The sequence below is a fragment of the Prionailurus bengalensis genome, chromosome B1 (genome assembly GCF_016509475.1).
Source record: "Prionailurus bengalensis isolate Pbe53 chromosome B1, Fcat_Pben_1.1_paternal_pri, whole genome shotgun sequence".
NCBI classification, from domain to species: Eukaryota; Metazoa; Chordata; class Mammalia; order Carnivora; family Felidae; genus Prionailurus; species Prionailurus bengalensis.
The window spans coordinates 149527534-149545056 of record NC_057344.1 but is presented as its reverse complement, the minus strand read 5'-3'; the positions used below and the strand labels follow the sequence as shown (position 1 = coordinate 149545056).

General features: G+C 35.7%; 1 protein-coding gene across 1 annotated transcript; it reads left to right on the top strand.

Moving 5' to 3' along the window:
* Positions 1-6777: 6777 nt before the first annotated feature.
* On the top strand, positions 6778-16575 carry ODAM (odontogenic, ameloblast associated). Its single transcript, XM_043556522.1, has 10 exons — positions 6778-6828; positions 6918-6959; positions 7486-7533; positions 8079-8312; positions 9609-9656; positions 11672-11776; positions 12583-12630; positions 13642-13713; positions 14147-14293; positions 16453-16575. Exons 1-10 carry the CDS (start codon positions 6778-6780, stop codon positions 16573-16575), a joined length of 918 nt encoding a protein of 305 aa, XP_043412457.1.
* Positions 16576-17523: the final 948 nt, after the last annotated feature.

Genomic DNA, 17523 nt, shown 5'->3' with positions numbered 1-17523 from the left:
CATGTCACTCAAAGGTAATATTTCCATGATTAACAACTTGGTGACTGTCTCAGGTTGAGATCCCCACAGCAGTCTGAGGTAGAGATTAACATGCAGGAAAATTATTAAGAGTCTTCAGACTTAACATCCATGGAATAGAGGGGAAGGAAGCAGGATCAGCTGCTGTGTCAACAAAGGCTTTAGTCAATCCCAATACAGAATTCTGGATCTGGGTGGTAAGAGGCCTGGAGGCTTTAGTGGACTAGTTACAGGGTGTTTGTTGGCCCGGGAAGAGAGAAGCCCTTGAGGGAGGCAGGAGAGGCAAATCTTGAAGAGGCTGACTGCTGTTAGCACTCCCAGAAGCTAGGGCAATAAATCCTTCATTTCAGAACGGGGCTCTGGTTGGGACATCACAGCATCCACTACAGAGACAAATACAATTCTGAAAAAGAAGAGTTAGAAACTAAAGAGTTTTTTTCATCAGTAATTCCAAAGGACAGGGTAAGGTGAATACGGGTGACCAACTGACCCAACACTGGTAATTCAGACAGAATTATTTCCAAGGTGGAGCAGAATGACAATAATATCTAGCAGCACTTTTAGCTATATTCGTCTTCATAATCTGAGTCTATTATGTTGAGTGACCTCCAGCATACAATTCCCATTTATAACATTATTTTTCATAAACTTTATACTGATTTTTTCCTACTTACAATCCTTCTAACAATTTAGCTCCAATTTCTTTCCTTAATTCTACAATCAGACTTGACTCTGAGCCATTTTCCAAACAACAAATATCAGTTCTCCTTTTGGTGTTCAAATAGCAAGCAGGAAAAAAAAAAAAGCAGACACTTCTAAAATTGCTAAGGTGTGGACTAAGACATTACTAATAGAGAAACACATAATTACAAATGACCACTCCTTTCTACCAAACTCTTCATGTAAGTTCACCAGAAATGAGGTAACAGACTCTATGTTAGAAAAGTGTTTAAACCAAGCCAGAGGTATAATTTTTGTTTGGAATATGAAAGACACTGCATTAATAATTTTGTTGTATTATAATATGCCTATATAACAGAATAAATTTCTAGAAAGAAGAGTAGTTTATTAAACAATGTAATGTCTCCTCATCAAACACTTCAATGACTTTCCATATCTGTCAGTGCTGTAAGTAACATTTAATCTCACTCTGTAAAAGTGTATCTTTGGAATTTCCAAGTCATAAGAATTTTCATACAATCGTTCAACAAATACTTGAGTATTTATTATGGGCCCGACACTACTCTAGGCACTGAGATAAAGAAGTTAAAAAAAAAAAGATTCTGCTGTAATGGAATTATATTTTAGTAATGGAAGGTAAAAAATAAAAACAAATAATTATTAATACTACTAAAAAGAATAAATAAATAAGTAAATTATCAGTTATGAAACAGTGATACAGCCTTTGCAGAGAATTTAACCAGGGTGATATGACAGAGGTGACTTCTCTAGATTGGGTAGTCTGGGAACATCCTTTTGTGGGATGACTCCTAAACTGAGTGATAAGAAGACTCTGGCTCCTCAGTGATCAAACAGACAGCATTCTGGGCGTATAAAACAACTAAGGCCTTGAGGCAGGAATAGATTTTACATGTTCAAACTTCAGAGAGAAAACTAGCATTGCTGGAGTTGGTGAACAAGGACTGAAGTGAGAAGCAGTCAAGTAGGGGAACAAGGCAAGAGTCAGATCACTGGACAGTTTGTAAACCAGGAAAGGTGGAAGAAAAGGAAATAAATGGAGTAGGAGACAAAAGAAGAAATGAGTAAATATATAGAAGAAGTCAAGGAGAAAGGAAGTGAAGAAGAAAAAAGGAAGACAAGACAGCAAAATTTGGAGCCATAAAATACCAGTGCTGTCAGAAAGCATAAAATCTTGTTAAGGAGATACACTCTTAATGTAACAAAATAGAAAAAGAAGACAATCAACACAATTCTGAGGGAGAATTAAGTCAGACTGGTCTGACTACTGCCCTTGACCACAACATTCACAAGAAGCCCCATGACCCCAGTGTGGTCTTGGCTAGATATCAGGGGGGGAAAGCCAGAAATCACCCAAAGACCCTAATCTTAAATCAAGTTACTAGAACTACAATATTTTCATTAAAATGGAGTTTGTTTCTGGGAAGTTATCATACAGAAACCAGTTTAGTGCCAGACAAAAAGAAGAAACAGACACATGGGTCATGAAAGTAGTTGTCTGAAATTTACAAAGAGCAAAGGACACAAATAAATATGATAGTAGTTCAGCAGAAAAAGAAACCATTTCAGGTTAGAGAACAAAAGAAGTGCTTTTCAGAAAAGGTGAGTGTTGATTATGCCCAAACCAGGATGGGGTGTGTTTGAGACAATGTGCCTCCCACAGAATGCTCTACAGGCTACACTTTATGGACTCACAGTCTGTTGATAGTTTTGTAGCCCAAGCTTAATTGTATAGTGGCTTCTCAATTACTCTGAACCTCCTGGGCCCTTTTGTGAAAAGAGGAGGTATATATAACCTTATTTTTCTTAATATCTCTATTCCTGAACAAGTTAATCCTGGAAATTATATTTTATAGACATAATTCACATGCATGTACCTATAAATCTGAAATATAATAAATTTAGACTCATATTATCAAGCCAAATCCATTAAGCTAGAATGTATTGGCATAGTGGGCAGGTGATGATTAATATCCAGTAATGTACACCATTAAACAGAAGGGGGCACTTCAGTAAAGTCTCATAGAAGTTAAAAGTAAGCACTCTACTATGTAATAGAAAAGATATGATTGACAGCTTGCTTATCCTCTGTATTTATTGTACAAATTAATAATGAAGTAATTGTTAGAGTCACCAGTTACCTTGATTGAACTGAGATTCATTATTCAACTCTGGCAATAAATGAAAATACTCACTTTTATCATTTATTATTTTGTTATTGTTGTTGTTAATTATCTTTGGAATTGTGCTGTCTCTCTTCTCCCTGGTTAGGCAGCTTGGTGATTTGGAAAGACTACTTGATGAATAATCAAAAGACCAGTATACTGGCCATTATTCTGGTAATCCTTTGATAGTAGAAAACTAACAGTAATTTCCATGAAGCAGAAATCATGTCTGTTTTATTAGTACTAAGTTCTCAAAACCCAATAAGGACATGGATATAGAAGTTATACATAAATGTGTGTTGTATGAATAAATGAATGAATGAAGTTGCTGAACCTTGTGCCTCAGCTTTCTCACTGAAATGTGGCAATGATATAAGTATCCTGTTTACCTTGATATGTCATTAGAAGCTCCTAGAAAATTATAACTCAAATACCAGAAAATTATTTTATTATAAGCAGTGCTAAAATTCAAACTCTATTCTCTTGATGTGCAGAATACTGATTTACTTCACCGTGGTTCTCTGTCAACCTCTTAACTGATTTTTCAGGTTGCTTGAAGGGAAAGGAAAGCAGAGATAACATTTTGAAAGGACTAATATATAAGCCATTGTTATTTGTGCTTCACCATCTACGTTATTGGAACAGAGTAAGGGTAAGGATCATTTTAATGGTACATAATCCAACAGTCATATGTACTTGGCACTGATGTGTGTTTTTGTACTTTTACTTGAATAAAGGGCTATCTGGTGTTCTGGTCATCAAACCAAAACAAAGTAATGAAGTCACAGTCACAGTCTCTGGCTCAGGATATCCCCATTGTAAGGTTTCCTCAACTTAAGGTCCCTGTACCTTAATCCATAAAGACTGACATTGCTCTGGATGTGTATCACCTTTTTCTTCTTTGAATAAAAGAACCTATTTATTTCACAAAGTCAATGGAATAGCTACTGGGTGAATGGACCAAAAAAAATGAGTAAGTTCAACATAGCTGAATGTAAAAAAGAGACACAGACAATATCCACACTATGGTGTGGTAAGAATTAAATGAGAACCCCTTGCTACTTTCCCTCCTGCCCAGAGATAACTTTGCCACCAATGACATAGGGAGGTATCAGGTAGGAAAGCATAACCTGCTCTTTTCTACTTCAATTTGTTGTATAACTGGAGAGTTTCAACTGCTTTGCTTTAGAATACTCAAGTATGGAAAATAAAAACAAAAAGAAAACAATAACAGAAATTTCCTTCCAACTGCCTTCACATTTAAGGAATGTAGCTAGTTGAAACTATTCATCACCAAGCTGATTTTTACATTGACTCTATTTTGGCTCTGTGATACAGTCCCTAACTTTTCCAGTGCTGGGCCCTGACAACTTTCTGGCTCGGTAGTAGTGTTAGCTGCCTAAGACCCCAACAATGCAATAGAAAACCTCTGAGACTGAGACCTTAATGGTGTACTAAATTTAATTTGACAATATTCAGAATAGACCAAGGTCATTAATTGGAAGTATGTCATCAGACAATTTAGAGCCATCTATCTAGTTCACCCACCCACCCAAATACTGGATTTTCCAGGCAACAACTGATTACATTAACCACCAAGCTCTAGTTAAATCTGCATCAACATCTGGGGCAGTCTAAATATTTGGCTAATCTAAAAGGAAACTTTTGTAAATCTTGGGAAAGTTCCTTTCTAACAGATAGAAAATCCTAGTTGTGGCTTCTCTGCTTTAGTAAAGGAAGGGGTCTTGTTATCTTTACTATTTTTTCCCTTGTAGCTTTTCTTTTTTTTGGCTCTATAAAAAATGGCATATTTTTCAGTATTAATGAACCATGCAATTTCAAGAAGTGTCTCATCCTGCTAAGAAAGACAAATTCATTGAAAGGTAATAATGTTGTTTTCCTGCATGATAGCTACCATTAGTTATTCAAGATTAAGTTAGCAAAAGAACTCTTCCAATGGAAATTAACTGATAATACATTATGGCAACGCTTATGATCTTGGACTGTCTACTAGAAGAGGGTCAATACTAACAGCAAAGAAAAACAAGACAAATACAAAACACATTATGAAGAAAATTTAAGTAACAATGAAGTGTGGATCATAACAGTTGTATTTTGAATGCTAAAATCATATTTAGCAAAAGGGATGTTTTAAAACACAAAACATTCACCATTTATTTTTAAAATGTAGGCCATCATGCTTCATATTTATTCAATTACTTATTCCAAGCAACATGATCACATGGGTCATAGATATGTCATAGATACATAGAAATTAGTAATGATTTTAGGATTTCATTCTGTAGGTAAATGGAGATATACTGATATTTTCAAAGTTGAACCTAAATAAAATTAGTTCATATTTACTCAGTCCAACACTGAAGAACCAGAGAATCTTAACTGCCTCTAAGTAGGTTTTGGATTTTTATCTTTTATACCTCTTACATCTAGTAATTCTGTATTTTACTCTTGAAATAAAAATTAATCACCCATTAATCCTTGAATAAAGGCCTAAAGGCTACTCTATTACTGTATTCATTTTAAGATGATAAATGGAGCAGAATGAAATTATTCTAGAAGATGTAGTCATAACCAAAGCAGAAGCTAGGAATGATCACAGGGAAACATTTGTCAGAGGATAATTTAAGGACATTACTAAAAGTGTGGGAATCCCATATACTACCTTGATGATTAGGAAAGTGGTTATTAGCTAAGCCATTGTCTGAAACCCACTAAATCACTAGTCCCTTTGAAAAATGATTAGTCATTCTTTTCTAAAGATGGGTTTTTAAATTTAAGAGAAGCTTCAAGCAGCAGAGCTGAAAGATAAAAAGAACACAGATCTTGCATGGGTTTAGATTTCTCTTCTTAGGCAAAGGATTAAGGTAAGATACCAAAATATTTGCTTTCATAATTTTAAGGGCCCAAATCAGTCAACTCCTGTAGAATAAACTACCAGGGTCACCCTAAATGCTTATGTAGGTCAGTAATTTGAATTAGGGCAGGAGTTTTTACATCTGGAGGACAAGATGTAATATGCTTCCATGAGTTACACTATAAATCAATATTACAGTTTTATTTGATAATCTTTCCCCAAATTAGAAAAATATTGACTCAATTGCCTAGTTTTAAGGTACTTTAATGTCATTAGATTTTTAAATGAACTTTTATCTGTTATTAGACTGCTACTGTCAGATCTTTATTGTAGTATTTTTTTTTATTTTATTTTATTTTATTTTAATTTTTTTTTCAACGTTTATTTATTTTTGGGACAGAGAGAGACACAGCATGAACGGGGGAGGGGCAGAGAGAGAGGGAGACACAGAATCGGAAACAGGCTCCAGGCTCTGAGCCATCAGCCCAGAGCCTGACGCGGGGCTCGAACTCACAGACGGCGAGATCGGGACCTGGCTGAAGTCGGACGCTCAACCGGCTGCGCCACCCAGGCGCCCCAATTGTAGTATTTTTACTACTACATTAAACAGACATTAAAATTGTCTTTATCATAAAGACCTAGTGATGGGCCTCTCATGATCAGAAGGACCCATCCCCTTAAGTACAAAACATCGCAAGAGAGGACGCCACCTTGTTCTTTAACTCATTCAACTACATCACATGCCACCAAATGAACCATTTGGTCAAACTAAGAGGAGAAGCAAACAATTCTGGTTTTTATAAAGAGCTGCTCTGAGAAAAAGAATAAGTTCTGTTATAGATATTTATAAGTATGCCTTTTTTTATTTTAAATCCTAATATATAAGTAAATACTATAGAATTCACCCAACCAGTCCTCTGATGGAACAATACTAACAAATTATTGTTATCATGATTTTTACACAGAGGTTCTCTTTAAAGGTCAATTTTACAACTTATTTTCTAGCTATTTCATCTGAAAATGAAAACTATAATTCTTCTTGGGCTTCTGGGAGCCACAATGTCAGCCCCAGTAAGTGATCTTATGGTATAACTAAAACCATTGTGGGGAACCTTTAACAAATCCTTCTTTCACCATTTGTTTGTTGTTTATTTTTTTAGCTTATCCCACAGCGCCTTATGTCTGCAAGCAACAGCAATGAGGTTAGTTGAAATACAACAATCTCTCCATTTTGTTTGTTTGTTTCTATGGAAACCCAGTAGAGTAGAGATAAAAGCCTTCATTAATTTACCCTGCATGCCTATCCATTAGCTCTTACATCCAAATATATTTCCAATACTGATGTTTATTGGGTGTACCAAGTTATTTCTAGAATATCATTTTGCTCCCCTGTTTGACAGTAAACTCTTTAAAGGCAGAGACAGTATCTCATATATATTTTTATTCTAATAGCACCTAATACAGATGTGTATAGGTGTTTAAGAGCATAAAGTGAGTGGCTAACCCACTGGAATGGGCTGAAGTTTTGCAAGTTTATACACAGCAGGGGAGAGGTGGTTAAATCCTAATCTCTAATCACAGTAATTTAGCATAAGTTTAGTGAGAAAACACCACTAGCAGGAAACGGATCAGTCAGCTCTGACTTGTTCTTTATTTGTAGTAAACATCGTTCTTAATCGTCTTAGCATGTGTAATAATCTGGTTTTCATATTATCTTTCCTTTTCTAGTTACTTCTGAATCTTAATACTGCTCAGCTTCAGCCACTACAGTTTCAGGTACCTCTATGATTATTCTAAGAAGATTTGCCTATGACTTATTTTTTTACAGTAGTTTGTATGAGGACAAAATGTTTTCTGATTTCATTTCTGAAATCTCAATTATTAAGGTTATGGATTCATCCCATATATTCTAATGACCTTTGTTTGAAGACAAAAGTAAAAGCTGTAATCTGATTAAGATTTATTTACTGAGAATTTGACACATGCCAGACACAAATTCTCACAACTATGAGATAGTTAAATTAACTATTTACACAAAGTCATACTCAGTTGAAGAAGAATATTTACAACCAGTCTGGCAACTGCAGAAACCATACCCTTCATCCACCTCACTCTGCCCCATATTTTTTATGATTTCTGGGAATTTAGCATTGGTCATGCTATTTGCACAGTTCATAATGTCCTAAAATGCTGTCCTTTTTTATAATGCTGCAGTAGAATTGCAGAAATCGTTTACATTTTGTCCTTTTCTTGCTCAGGACTGATTTTAAATTCTTTCTGAAATGAAAGAGAAATTCTTCCTTTCTTTCATGTCCTCCCAGGGCCCATTTAATTCATGGATTCCTCCTTTCTCTGGGATTCTACAACAGCAGCAGCAAGCTCAAATTCCAGGGCTCTCCCAATTCTCTTTATCAGCTTTTGACCGGTTGGCTGGACTGTTCCCAAATCAGACACCTTTCCCAGGATGGGTCAGTTTTGCCCAGGGAACTCAGGTGGGACAGCTGGACCCCTCACAGCCTCAAACATCACCACAGACCCAACAGGGCTCTAATCATGTAAGTAGAGCCTCTCCCATCTTATTCTTTGGAGAGGTAACTCATTTTGAATGTGAAAATGAATTATGAATCAGCTTTAAAATAAGACAGGAGCAGGGAGCCTGTGTGGCTCAGACAATTAAACGTCTGACTCTTGATTCCAGCTCAGGTCATGATCTCTCTCTCCCCCCTGCTCATACTCTATCTCTTAAAAACAAAATCCAAACAAACAAACAAACAAAAAAAAGACAGGAGTTCTTTAAAATAAGACAGGGGTTACTGAGAGAGAATTCTTTCTCATAATTTGCTCTACCATCACTGGAAGTACTTCCCTATCTTTTCTGATTTCTCACATGAAAAAAAAACTATTTAAATCAGCTATTATATCACAGTCACAAATCAAAAGTGATAAAACAAGTCTTAGAAAAGATAGAGAAATGTCATCTTTAAAAAAGAAACAATTTTCATTAATGACATACACATAATAGATACACTTTTGTTGTCACAGAAGTCTTGTATATAAATTACACATGTAGTGGCTAGGTCTAAGAAAAACAGCTCCGGAATTTTATGTTAAAAAGTCGAGTACAGGGGTGCCTGGGTGACTCAGTTGGTTAAGCATCTGACTTTTTTTAATGTTTTATTCATTTTGAGAGACAGAGAGAGAGACACTGTGAGCGGGATAGGGCAGAGAAAGAGAGAGACACAGAGTCCAGAGCAGACTGCAAGCTCTGAGTTTCAGTCAGCACAGAGCCTGATGCAGGCCTTGAACTCACCAAGCATGAGATTATGACCTGAGCCAAAGTTGGCCACCTAACTGACTTAGCTACCCAGGAGCCTCAAACATCTGAATCTTGATTCTGGCTCAGGTCATGATCTCATGGTTTGTGGGATTGAGTCCTGCATCTGGCTCTACACTACAGCACAGAGCCTGCTTGGGATTCTCTCTCAATCTCTCTCTCTATGCCCCTCCTCTGCTCATGTGTGTCCGCTCACAAGTGTGCATCCTCTCTCTCTCTCTCTCTCAAAATAAGTAAACATCTAAAAAATATATCTTTAAGGGAACCTGGTTAGCTCAGTCAGTTAAGCATCCAACTTCTGCTCAGGTCATGATCTCCTGGTTTGTGAGTTCGCACCCATCAGGCTCTGTGCTGATAGCTCAGAGCCTGGAGCTTGCTTTGGATTCTGTGTCTCCCTCTCTCTCCCCCCTCCCCCGCTTGCACTCTGTCTCTCTCTCTTTCAAAGATAAACATTAAAAAATATTTTTAAATATATTTTCAAATGTCAAGTATAATTTTTTATACCTTTTTTCGGCAGGTTACGCCCTATGTGTTCTCCTTCAAAATGCCTCAAGAGCAAGCACAGGTAAATAAATGGAATACTGTCACTCTTACAGACAGATGGCTATATATACTCTCCACCTAATGCTTTCTTTTATATTTGTAGCTCTGACTCCTATAGCAGGGCTATGAAACTTATACAATTATCTCTGTCTAGTGCCACCATTGCTGGGATTGCATCAGTTTGTTAATTTTAGGCTTACATAATAACTCCTGAAGGAAGAACAGCTAAGGAGATTCCCGAGTTTCCAGGGCATTAGTGTATTGGGAATAAAGGAGCTCACCAAGCCGTAAGTCACGTTCCCTCTGCATGGCATTTGTACTGGCATTTGGGAACTAAAAAAATACTGTAGGCTGACTTTTTCCAACCCTGAATTTTGTTTTAGAGGTAGATGTGTTAAATTGATAAATTATGATATGATGAAGAGATAAAAAACGCTTACCATGTTATTTGGCAGTATGGCACTGTGCTCAAAATATTTCCAGGTTCTTGTGTGTATTTTCAATTTAACTTCCTATTACAATCAAGTGGTGATTTCTATTAAATAAGAGATCTTAAAAAATGAATGCCAACTAGTATAATCATTAGAATAATATGAAAAACCCTCTTAAGATTAGTTTAATTAATTTTATAATAAACTAGGTTCAAAGAAATAGGGACATAGATAAATTATTCACCAGCAGAAAACTGACCATTTCATCAAAAGTTACACCACTTGGCTCCCATGTAATCATAATTATGTAATTTCGCCCCACCCTCATCATAAAATAAAAGTTACCTCTAGACATTACCTCATTCTATACTTGGTAAGTGAAACTGCTTCATTTTAAGGATCAGGAAACTAAGTCTTAGTGAGATTAAATTCCCAATCCTAATGGAAGTAAATAGATGACTGGGAATATAATTCTTCATCCTTCTTTTAACCACTAAACCAGTGGCTCTCCACCTTCTGTAATTTTCAAAATTACAAATGCCCGGACCCTGCCCACACCTAATGAATCAAGACCTGATGAGTAGATCCCAAGTATGATTATGTGTTAAAATGCTAAATAGGTGATTTTAACTCGTAGCCAAAAGTAAGAACCACTGCATAAAATGTACTTCTCAAACTACACTTGTTGTTTTTTAACTCTTATATCTATTATTGTCTCTTATTTAATTATGCAAGGAAACAAAACAGCATACTAAACTCTATGTACATACTAAGGTCCTCATTTTCTGTAAACAAATATACATGTGTAGACACACACAGATATAAATGGAAGCCAATACATGATAATGTGTGGCATGTTAAACTTGCAGTTAAAACATTTCCTTGTCTATTTCTGGGTTGTCCAATATTCTAAAAATGCATAGGGATTGTCTCAAAATGGCAATTATTAAGGGCAAAACATTCTTGAGAATTCGTTCCTTATCATAGAACTTCTAATACCATATCCTGCGGAATAATGATTCTCAAAAAATATGGAAAATGCTGCTAAACTATTCTCTTCTTAGATATTCGCAAAGTAATTTGTACATGATGTCTGTATATAAAATCTACAGTTTTTATGTAAGGTCCAAGGTGCCATTTTTGAAAATCTTGTTATTTTACTACTTCCTTAATGTGTTTGACCAAGCAGTCTTTTTTTTTAAATATGAAATTTATTGTCAAATTGGTTTCCATACAACACCCAGTGCTCATCCCCACAGGTGCCCTCCTCAATCCCCATCCCCCACCCTCCCCTCCCTCCCACCCCACATCAACTCTCAGTTTGTTCTCAGTTTTTAAGAGTCTCTTATGGTTTGGTTCTCTCCCTCTCTAACTTTTTTTTTTCCTTTCCCTCCCCCATGGTCTTCTGTTAAGTGCAATCTTAAATTCCAGCATCATGTGTAATATGAGTTATTTCTAAAGTCTGAGAAGGACTACTTTATGCATATATATATATATACATATATATATATATAAGCTGTAAAACAATATTGACGTTAGAAGACTTTTTTTAAAGACCTATGTGGATCTAATGGAAGCTCTTATGTACTTTTCTGTTTACAAATAGATGTTTCAGTACTATCCAGTCTACATGCTCCTACCTTGGGAACAACCTCAACAGACAGCCACACAGTCACCTCCACAAACAGGACAGCAGCAATTTGAGGAGCAGGTAACTACTATTTGATTGTAATCTGACTAGTTCTTCCTGAGAATAGAGAAGTTATAGTAAATTTTCAGAGAAGAGAACATCTGAGTATATTTACTGCAAAAGTCAACAGCCTAGACTGATGGTGACAAAAAGATATAGTGCATTCTCCTAACATATCACTAAGATGGAAGTGCTTGAAGCTGAATTTTAAAAAGAACAAAGTCAGTGAGTGGACTTCAGTAAAATCAGAGGCCAAAGGTTGCATCATCTTGGAAAAAATCTTCTAATTTTTTAAAAGTTACCAGCATCCCTCTTGTCATATTTACATGTGGCTATTATTAAAAAATAAATAAATAAATATCCCCCATGACAGACGGCACCTAGGATCACTAGATACAATTAGATAACTTTATATTGAGCTTTGTGGCCCTGCAATACATTTTTGGAATTCCATTGTAATTCCAGGTGGCACATTCATAACTAGATTTCTTTTAGTTAGAATGGGGGAAATTTTCAGTAGCTTATCACCACTCTAAAACCAAATTAGAGAAAACTGAAAATTATGCTTTAAGAGACTGATAGTAGTAATTCTGAGACGTGTTAATTTAGAGAGAAAGGGGAAATTTTAAGCTAGGAATAATACAGTATTAAAAAGATGCTTGGTAATTTATCAATAATTTTTATCACCTAGAAGATATGAACTTTTATTTAAAAAGTATTTAATATAATTATAATACAATATTATATATATTTTTAAGTCATCATTTATTATAAAATTATGACAAAATCATACAACAAATCTAACACATTTTCCAAAAATCTGACAGATGCCATTCTATACCCAATTTGGATATATTCCAGTACAAGTAGAACCTGTAAGTAATGCATATTTTTCTTTAAAAACAAAACTAACTTTTCAAATGACTTGCTTCATGACCTATTAAATCCATCAGTGCCCTTCATCCAAAACCCATCTTTTTTTTTAGAACACCACCATAGTTGAACAAAATTAGATTTATCTACTCATTGCAACAGCACAGGACACACATGGGGAACTCTGGGTGTCTTTTTTTCTTAATAAATCTTTTTTTAAGTTTATTTCTTTATTTTGAGAGAGGGAAAGAGAGCACATGAGCAGGATGGGGCAGAGAGGGAGGGGGAGAGAATCCCAAGCTCTGTGCTGTCAGTGCAGAGCCCTACATGGGGCTCCATGCCATAAACCATGAGATCATGACCTGAGCTGAGATAAAAAGTTGGACACTTAACCAACTGAATCACTCAGGCACCCCTGTGGGTGTCTTAATAGGAAGGTGACTCTTCTAGGCTTCTGTCAGGTGATTTGGGGGAGACTTCAGGAAGTAATGGTTCACTCTGAATTCAGTATTCTCAGGAAATGATTGATAATTCTACAACTGGTTAATTAAACAATTCTTACCTAGAAGATAAGAACAACAGAGCAAGGCAAAGGCTATGATTCATAAAAAAAGAAGAGTTACTCAGATTATCCAGGATATGAGGATACCTGGTATTTTTGTGGCTAGCATGGTGACCTTGCTTTACACAAGATTACAGAGTGATCTTGTTTTTGTTGTACTTCATCATGTTCAGACATGACCTTGTCTGATGTTGGTATTCTGCAGGGTTGTTAATATTCAACAGAACACCAGGGCCCAGCAGAGAATGTCCAGCAAGCTCCTAACAACACAAGCAGAGTTGTATGTCCCATGTCACGAGTTACTTTTCTCTTTCTCGAATCTGAATGATTATGTTTGTTTTTAAGAAACTGAAATTAAAGAAGTTGAGACGTGTGCTAACTGCCTTGAATGTAAAACCACTATTTTATAGATGAAAAATTTAGGCTTTTTAAAAACTTTCCAATTTTTCAGGTTATACCGGGAGTCCAGCAGCAACTAGCCTTAGATCCCTTCACAGACACAGCTTCTGAAACTGTTGTGATGGTAAGATTCCTCACCACACTGTGCTACCTACCAACCAGAAATCAGCAACTGACAACCTACAGGTTCCCGCACTATTGTGCATTTTAATGAAAACTTTATTATTATTTTTCCATCAACAATTATTCCTCTTTCCACGCATAATCTTATGCCAGTCAAGATTCAATTTATGCAGATTACCAAATATTTACTACGCTATATAAGATACACTCCTAGGTACATTCATTTAAAATCAGGTATCAAGAGACATCCATGTTTGCTGGTATTTATTTATAGTCTTTCTATGATAGATTATAACCTAGGAAACCAATGAAGTCATTTACTTCTCAAGAAAATTCTTTGCCTTGCATCTCAATCCTATTGCTTTATATTCTTCCCAATTTTGACCTCATACTTGAACCGGTAACCACTTAGTTTTCTTTCTAATTCTTCATAGCCAGCAGGAGCACAAAAAGAAATGATAAACTTTAAGCATGCCAACAGAGGACTTTTCATTCCTTCTACTTCACAAAAACCCAGCACTACAAATTATTTTGCTCCTGCTATAGACCCAACTATTACCCCCCAGGTGATGGAAAAGAAGGTAAACAAAGATCCATTTTATGTAAGAAATTATTATCTAATAGAAAATATAAAGTTAATGTGTATAGGACTTAGTCATGGAAATAATGAGAAGAGGTAATGATATAGTAAATTATGTGGTCTTTACCTTGAATAGGGAGGCCAATAATTGATTATTCATAATCAATTAATTAGAATACAATTTAATTTTTATTTAATAAGAACTTCTTGTGAATGTCCTTTTCTCACTAGGCCAATACTGATTACCAAAAGGAACCATAAGATGGTGTCCTAATCGTCCAGAGTTTTTGGTAAGTATTTGCCAAGAGGCATGCATTAAATACCATGACATACCCTAAATTAAAAGAGAAACAAAAAACTGTCAGGGGAACTAATGAAGAGGTCTTATCAAAAGGGGGGAAGTTAGTGTTTAGACAGTCCTACAAAGCTAATAATTTGGGGGACTTTAGCAATGTTTTTTAGAATAAAAATAAATTTTTGAGAATCATGTATGCCTATGCCATATGTTTGGTATTAACTCTGAAAACATAGGTAGTAAATGTGTAAAAGACATTCTACAAACACAATATAGAATCAGTTCTCCTAAATCATCACTTTGCTTTGCAAGGTAGAAGTAACTTTGCCAATACATCTGTGTTGGCTTGGAATGAAATAAAGTCTCCAAGGGTTAAAAAAAATGCACAATCACATGGAAATTAAAAATTCCATGACTTTTCTATCAAATATAACCTTAATTAATTACCTGTCCTAATGGGCTTGGTTGGCCGAGGCTCATTGGTGTTTGATAGAAGGGCAAGCTGGAATGGCACCAAGAAGTAAAGAGCAGACAGTAAAAAGCAAACAATCTGGCCTCAAGGGAAAAGTAAAAGCCAAAGGTTTTTTTGAAATCTCCTCCCTGCTAAGAGTCTTTTCTGATTCTTCCTTCTATGAAAATGAATACTCAGCATTCTTCAGTTGGAAAAAAATCTACAAAAATCCAACCAGAATTGAATAGTTTAGCACCTCTTTAGAAAAGTCACTTTTATAATGTGACATTTTGTACAACGAAACTCAATTCAAGTTATTTAATCAGAAATACTAAAGGATTTCAGTATAGTGTGACCTTTACTCTAGGTGACAACAGTGCCAGAGGTTAAGTTTTCTAACTATTTGTTAAGCATTTTGGAAAATATCTAGAAAATATTACATAAAACAGTCTATTGGTATTAAAATATACTCCTTTTTTATATAATTTATTGTCAAATTGGTTTCCATACAACACCCAGTGCTCATCCCAACAGGTGTGCTCCTCAATGCCCATCACCCATTTTCCCCTCTCCCCCACTCCCCATCAATCCTTAGTTTGTTCTCAGTATTTAAGAGTCTCTTATGGTTTGCCTCCATCCCTCTGTGTAACTTTTTTCCCCTTCCCCTCCCCCATGGTCTTCTGTTAAAGTTTCTCAAGATCCACATATGAGTAAAAACATGGTATCTCTCTTCCTCTGACGGACTTATTTCACTTAGCATAATACCCTCTAGTTCCATCCATTGTGCTGCAAATGGCATGATTTCATTCTTTCTCATTGCCAAGTAGTATCCCATTGTAATATTAACCACATCTTCTTTATCCATTCATCAGTTGATGGACATTTAGGCTCTTTCCATAATATGGCTATTGTTGAAAGTGCTGCTGTAAACATTGGGGTACAAGTGCCCCTATGCATCAGCACTCTGGTATTAAAATATACTCCTATCTTATTTTTCAGAGAAAAAGAAGTGGCGGTGCCTCGGATATCACTTTAGGCTATTTGCTTTCTCAATGCTAATACCAGTTCTTTGAAATATATGAAATACTCTTCTCTTGAATTTCTTTTTACTTACAAGTAGCATTGCACTCTTTAAGTAAGTCATAGAAAATAATACAATTATTTCATAAGTCCCGTCTTTACAAAATTATATTTCTTTTCAAATATCCTATAATTGCATAATCTAGAAAGTCACAAAAATGAGAATGAAGCTAGTATCACTGAATCAACTAGATCATTGATTGAATTGATAAAGAATAGCTCTGGAAAATGAGAATAAAGATACACTGTCATTGGATTTGTGAGTGTGGTGATTGTGACTCACGACCTAAAGTGTGTACCTATCTTTGACATATCATCTCATTATTACCCCCAGGCCCATTCAGCTAGACTCCTGATGCACTTCCGCTTAGAATCAGAATTATTAAGTGGCAGATATCATGAAGTGCACGCTCCCAGTAAGACACAGCTACATAGAGAGGTGGATGAAATCACCTAAAAGGGTAGGTCCCTAGGAAGACGTATGGCGGCTTTGAGGAGGCAGCATCCTGTAAAAACTAGAACACAGATTTTGGATTTCATCAGATCTGGCTCTCAATGTAGTTTTGAGCCTTTGGCAAGTCACTTAATCTGAAATTTGTTTTCTCAGGTGTAAAACATAGATAACAATACTTATCTTTCAGAACTTCTGAAGGAAGTACATGAAATAACATAATTAAGATAGCTGGCCATACAAAATACGTTGTAAAACTTTGGTTGGTGGGCATAATTCGTTCCAGAAACATGCTTATAATCCAAAGCATTTGTATATCAAAGCGAATTTCAAGAACCATTGGCTCAGTTGTGACCATGTGAGGTTAGCTGTCACGTGCTACTAGTATTGCAAGACATTACTCGTTTATCAAGTCAAAATTTATTAGAAATGTTTTATAGTCTTGCAGAATACTTGAAGAACAAGTTACTCACAATCCAAGGTTTTACTGTACTCAGAAAATGTTAATTTTCCCCCCTTTCACCTGTGATTATGGGAGGACTTCTTACTTATTTTCTCAGCTTTGGAGCTTCAGCTGAAATTCTGAGAAAACAGGAGAACTGACACTTAATATGCTTTACATATTTGTATGTAGGTGTGTGTTGATGTGTGTGAGTATATGCACACAGAAAGAAATTTGAATGTATAAATGAGTGAATGAATGAATGATTATTATGTGTTAGGTGGTTTCAAACAAATTTGATTAGTATCCTAGGCTTTAAACCTAATAAAAATTCCCAGAATCATACCTTTTCCAGAATTTAGTATCATTATAACTCTGGAAACTGCTTCTTACCTATGGAAGAGCAACCCAATAATCACCTACTCTACTTTCCTTTTATATTTCATCCTTTTCCCCTAAATTAGTGAATTGAATGGATGTAATTCTAGGTAATTGACTGACCTCTTGATGTT

What these genes read in the sequence shown, in the direction of transcription:
- ODAM (XM_043556522.1), top strand. Translation starts at nt 6,778, where the DNA reads ATGAAAACTATAATTCTTCTTGGGCTTCTGGGAGCCACAATGTCAGCC. An exon ending in TGCCTCAAGAGCAAGCACAG is followed by an intron (nt 9,657 to 11,671) that starts GTAAATAAATGG and finishes GTTTACAAATAG; the next exon opens with ATGTTTCAGTACTATCCAGT. An exon ending in AGCAGCAATTTGAGGAGCAG is followed by an intron (nt 11,777 to 12,582) that starts GTAACTACTATT and finishes AAAATCTGACAG; the next exon opens with ATGCCATTCTATACCCAATT.